General features: G+C 45.2%; 1 protein-coding gene across 1 annotated transcript in view; it reads right to left on the minus strand.

Annotated features, from left to right (window-relative positions):
• Positions 1–494: 494 nt before the first annotated feature.
• TRAPPC9 (trafficking protein particle complex 9) overlaps positions 495–5,335 on the minus strand; it is a 171,630-nt gene continuing 166,789 nt past the window's right edge. The window contains exon 19 of the mRNA XM_018563618.1: positions 495–609. Coding sequence (XP_018419120.1) covers positions 495–609 — 115 coding nt within the window. The remainder of the gene's footprint in view (positions 610–5,335) is intronic.

The following is a 5,335-nucleotide window of genomic DNA, read 5'->3' on the forward strand; positions in this document are numbered from 1 at the left end:
AAATGGAACAAAACACAGACATTTAGATCTAAGGCAAGCAGTACAACATAAATGGGTTTAAATTTAGCAGAACATTTCAATTTTTTAATGAAACCTTCTCAAAAGATATAATTTCCTTAAATGACCAGTGTGGTAGATAAAAATAGTGTCTTCTTATAACAGCATACCCTCCCAGCATTGGCAGTATGATGGACCTGGTCCAGGCACAGACATGATCTGTGCAGCTGCAGAAGGGGGGCTGGAACCTGAGGGCTCATTTTTATTAGATGTGAGTCATCCCTTCCACTGTTAGATAGGCTTGAACATTGTTAACCTCTATCTAGCTGTCAACTGCAGCACAGTGAATAAGTATTTTTAAATGGCAAGATATGCACAAAATAAATAGGTTCGCTCCTGTGCAGCCCCCTTTCTTCCAATCAGATTCTTAAAAGATCAGCATTGCCAGTTAGACATGAGCTAAGTGCCAATTACAAAAGGCGGCAAACCACCTAGACTTACCGCTGACATTCTCCAGCATGCAGGATGAGTTCCTCATTGTCCTTGGCGCTGATGGTCAGCTCATGTTCAGTGGAGTTGAACACGTCAAGGAGGAGATGGCACTGCCTTGTGCTAAAGGGAACAGGAAAAAAAAGTAAAAAGAGCTCAAATTAAAGAACTCACAGTCCTCTCTGCTCAATGTTTTGGAAATTGTATTGATCCTGTAAATGCTTATAAGTAGGGATGCCATCATTGGGCTGAACTAGCGGTGCATCGCTGCTTTCTCTCCTCCCCGCTGGGCGCTGCTCTGTGTCCCAGCGAGGAGGAGAGAAACTGTCACAGGAGGCCAAGCGGTGCTGGGGAGGAGAGCGCTGTGATCGGCCGGCATCTCTCCTCCCGCCCCGTTTAGCTTTCTGTGACAGATCAGGAGAGCGGCGGTGTGAGGGCGGGGACATCTGTCTGGTGTCACAGGAGGCCGGGCACCGCTCACTCAGCCTCCTGTGACAGATGATCCAGGATGGAGAGCGGGTACAAGCAGTCAGTGATCAGTGATCGCTGAGTGTTTGTACATAATTGAGGGCAAAGTATGGTTACTGTGTCCCAAATTGTGAATGAATGGGAAGTGATCTACGTCACTTCCTGTTCATTCATGATTGTGGACATGGTAAACGCACTATGTCCACAAGTTATGAATGAACAGGAACACTCAGTATAGAGGATTCCTGTTCATTTATAATAGGGGCTGCAGAAAAAGAGATTGAGGACTCAATACCTTTTTCTATTTTAAAAGGGAAATATCAGGGGTCTGTTACTTCCCCCCAAAGCCCCCAACAGCAAAGTAAAAAATAGAAAATATTTAATAAAAATTTGGTGCACCTCTACTTATAAGGTATATGTGCTGCATTTTTTAAGGAAACACACATGGTTGTAGTTCTCTAAGGCACAGCAAGCAAGAGGGGAAGTACACTATGTGTCAAAAAGTTTATATATTCCTGACCATCAAATCTATATGAGCTTGTTGGTCATCCCATTCCAAAACCATGCCCATTAACATGGAGTTGACCTCCTCTTTGTGACTATAACAGCCTCCACTCTTCTGGGAAGACTTTCTACAAGATTTTGGAGTGTGTCTGTGGTATTTTATGTCCAATCAGCTAATAAAGCATTTGAGAAGTCAGGTACTGAAATTAAACGATAAGACCTGGCTCACAATCAACATTTAAATTCATCCCAAAGAGCTCAGAGCTCTTTGCAGACCAGTTGAGTTCCTCCACACCAAACTCTTCAAACCATGTTTGGAGCTGGCAAGCTTTGTGAAAAGAGTCATGGTCATGCTGGAACAGGAAAGGACATTCCCCAAACTGTTGGCACAAGGTTGGAATTGCCCAATCATCTAAAAAAATGATGCTGTTGCATTACCAGTATCTTTTATTAGAATCCCCTGAACTTAATAGTTTGGAGGGATGTCCAGATACTTTTCGGCCACATACGTGTGATGGTCACGTGGCCACATACTTTTGGCTATTTTGTATACATCCAGATTTTGCTGATTGGTGGAGTGTCACATTAAGGTACACTTCATGTAAATTTGTAGTAGCGGTAATGTGACAATCAGTTCTCTTGGAACTGTTAACATCACTGAGGAATTCCCATTTATCGAGAATTACCGCTTTAAGCTAAACACAAGATTGCAGCTACAAAGGCAACGGTTCCTATAATTGAAGGTCAAGGGTCAAGTGAATTGTAATTTAACAATACAGCCATGTGGGATTTAGCCTTCTGGGTGTGGGATTATGACAGCAGAAAACTCAATTATCCCATAAACAATGTATTCAACAAAACATAGCATCGCATCGTGGACAAAATCACGTCCTGCTGCTTAATCCATGGCTGTCTACATGCTGTAATAGGACATTGGATCAAAAGAAAATGCTTGAGAGGGCATAAAGAACAATGTAGGCATCAGCATGATGATTACAAAGGGACACAAATCTATTGGGAACGTTTACCAAAACCAGCTACATGGTGATGTAGCTCGGGGCACAGATCTGGATTAGCTTTGTATGTAGTGGTCAGTACTTTAAAATGGATTTGTTGGGCAACCAGAAGAAAGTGGAGGGATTGGTAAAGAGAGATGACAAACACTAAGCGGCTGGCACGGTGGATGAGCCTGACAGATGTGTAGAGGCCAATGAGGAAGGAGATGCAATAGTCAGCAAATAGATAATGAGTGAGTGAATGAGTAGGTTGGTAGTGGCATCGGTGGCATATTTCAGAAATGTTACAGAGGTGAAAGCTGCAAGATTTGGGCAGCAATTGGATGTAGGGCTGAAAAGCTGCATTTAGAGCCCACAAATCTACCTAGCACCTTATAGATGTATATCTAAAGTGTGCGATCATCTAAGTTACTGCGGTCTCAACTGCAAGTCTCAGATTTGCAGTGAGATTTGGTGGCGTCATTACTGTGCTCTCATTGTTGGAGAGGAAGCTGCACTTGAGGCCCTGAAGTGCAAGGATCTCCCTGATTCTGCTTCATTCATTCTCTGGATCTGTGCTGCCTCCACCTTTCCTGCTGCTTCTTGAATATTCCCCCCTCCAGTCATCAGATCAACCAGTCATCAGGGGGCAGCTCTGACATGAGGAAGCAAAACTCTGCCTCTACTAAAAAGTCCAACCCCACACAAAGATGGAATGCAGAACAAGGCAATGGTAATTCAGTAATGGGGAAAAGATCACCTTCTGGGAGCCTATAGGGAATACAGATGAGTAGGCATTTGTCCTCTGTTTGCCTTTTTGGGTCACAGCTTCCACATCGCAGGTACTAATTAAAGTCCGACTGCAGCCAAACCTTTTTTCAGTCAAGGAATGGGGAAAGGTCATCCCGCCTATGTCATAGTTTTACTGCTGTATTTTCCCTACTATGGGACTATGGGGGATGAGCTGTTTGAGAAAGTAAAAGTTCAGTCGTTAGGTAGAGGTGGGATAGGCTTCTTGTTACAAAGACGGAGTGAGGGGGAATCTTAGCACCAAAGTCACAAAAAGGAAACAAAACACTTATTTTTCAGGAGGGGAACAATTAGAACTTTTTAGTTTTTTTTTATTGTGGTCTGTGACCACTTGGCCCCTTTCACATGGCCACTCTGATCGTGTCCACTGTCAGTTTTTTAAGGCGGACCCAATGTGTAAACGGACAACATGTGTAAACGGACGAGAGTCTGTTTACACCCGGTTACCCCCGGCTCTGGCTGGGTCTGAAAAAACAAACAGAACAGTGTTTCGTTTCTACAGACTGGATCGTGGGCAATCTAATGTAAACGGACCATTGTCCATTTACATCAGACTCCCCATAGACTGGCATTGGGTGTGGTAAATGCAGTTTTTTTTTTTTTCTTGCGATGGAGGAAAAACCTGTACTGACACGGATGTCACAGCGATGACATCTGATCCGTACTGCTGTGATCAGGAGATGATCCATGCACAGATCCTCTCCTGATCAGGCCTATCTGTGTCCTCTTTCTGGAAACCTCACTCATAATACTAGCAGTCAGTAGCAGTTGTGCCTAAAATGACTTCACAATGCAGATATACCATGGCTCTGGATATAAGAGTGCCTAGGCACTGGAAGTGAATGGCTATATTATACAAGAGAAAAGGTAAATCTTTCAGGGTACTGATTAGGCAAAACTGCGCATTTCTAGATGTTACATAGAAGTAGGGATGAGCTCAGACCTTTTAGACCTAAACCAGTCCGAACCTGAGCTCCCTCAAACCCAGAAGGAAGCTCCTTCTGCTGCCGCCAGGGAATTCCCTGCCGACAGCTGCACAGAAGCAAAGGTGTGGGATGCTGTGACATCATAGACCTTATATGGCCCCATGGATATTTTAGATCAATGGCATTGACCTATTATGGCCATGTGGACATAAGGTCAATGATGTCAGAACAAGCACCCCGCCCCTTTGTTTATGTGCAACGAGGGGAGGAATGCCCCGTGCCAAAGATGATTGAGCGGGTGGCCTCATGTCCCTTTTCTCTCCGTTCATTGAAGGACACAGGCAACAGATCGTAGATCCTGAATGGTAGGTAATATCGCCACCTGCAGGAGAAGGACGCTAGGCACAAAACTAAAGACCAATTACAGCCTAGGGGCGGCCCCTGCCGGTGGCCAAACCCCCCACCTGCTGACAAGTCTCCAGTTTAGTAACAAGCAGTTAGGAGTGTACACCCCATAAAGAGGGCGGGGCCTGTGTCCTTCAATGAACGGAGAGAAAAGGATTTTACGGTGAGTACAAAAATCCTATTTTCTCTCCCGTTCGTTGAAGGACACAGGCAACAGATCGTAGATCCTGAAAGGTAGGGACGTCACCAAGCAGTAACACACTGAGGGATTGGCAATAATAAAACACCCAAAAGACCCCTCAAAGCGCCACCTGCAACACTTTGCGCCCCAAACCAGCATCTGTCAATGCTAACACGTCCACATGCCGACACAACCTATGGCAGGAACGCCGGCAGAGGACGGAGAACCGCCTTGTCCCGATGCAAAACCAGCAATGGGGACTTGCAGGACAAGGCAGCCAACTCCGACACCCGCCGAACGGAAGTGATGGCCACCAAAAAGGCCACTTTCTGTGACAAAGATATAAGCGGAATCTCCTGAAGAGGCTCAAAAGGTGGCGAAGACCACTTAGACACAAAATCCTCCTCAAAAGGAATGCGAACCGAGAACCGTTTCGGAACCGCAGAGGACTTAGTAGGTCGTTCCCACCCCTCAGAAATGAAATCATCAAACAAAGGGGATGTAAGGAAACACCGTGACAGAACGCAGACACATATGCGGCCCAAACTGCACGTGCGACA

Source organism: Nanorana parkeri, unplaced genomic scaffold (assembly GCF_000935625.1).
Source record: "Nanorana parkeri isolate BGI_ZX_2015 unplaced genomic scaffold, ASM93562v1 scaffold680, whole genome shotgun sequence".
Classification (NCBI taxonomy): Eukaryota; Metazoa; Chordata; class Amphibia; order Anura; family Dicroglossidae; genus Nanorana; species Nanorana parkeri.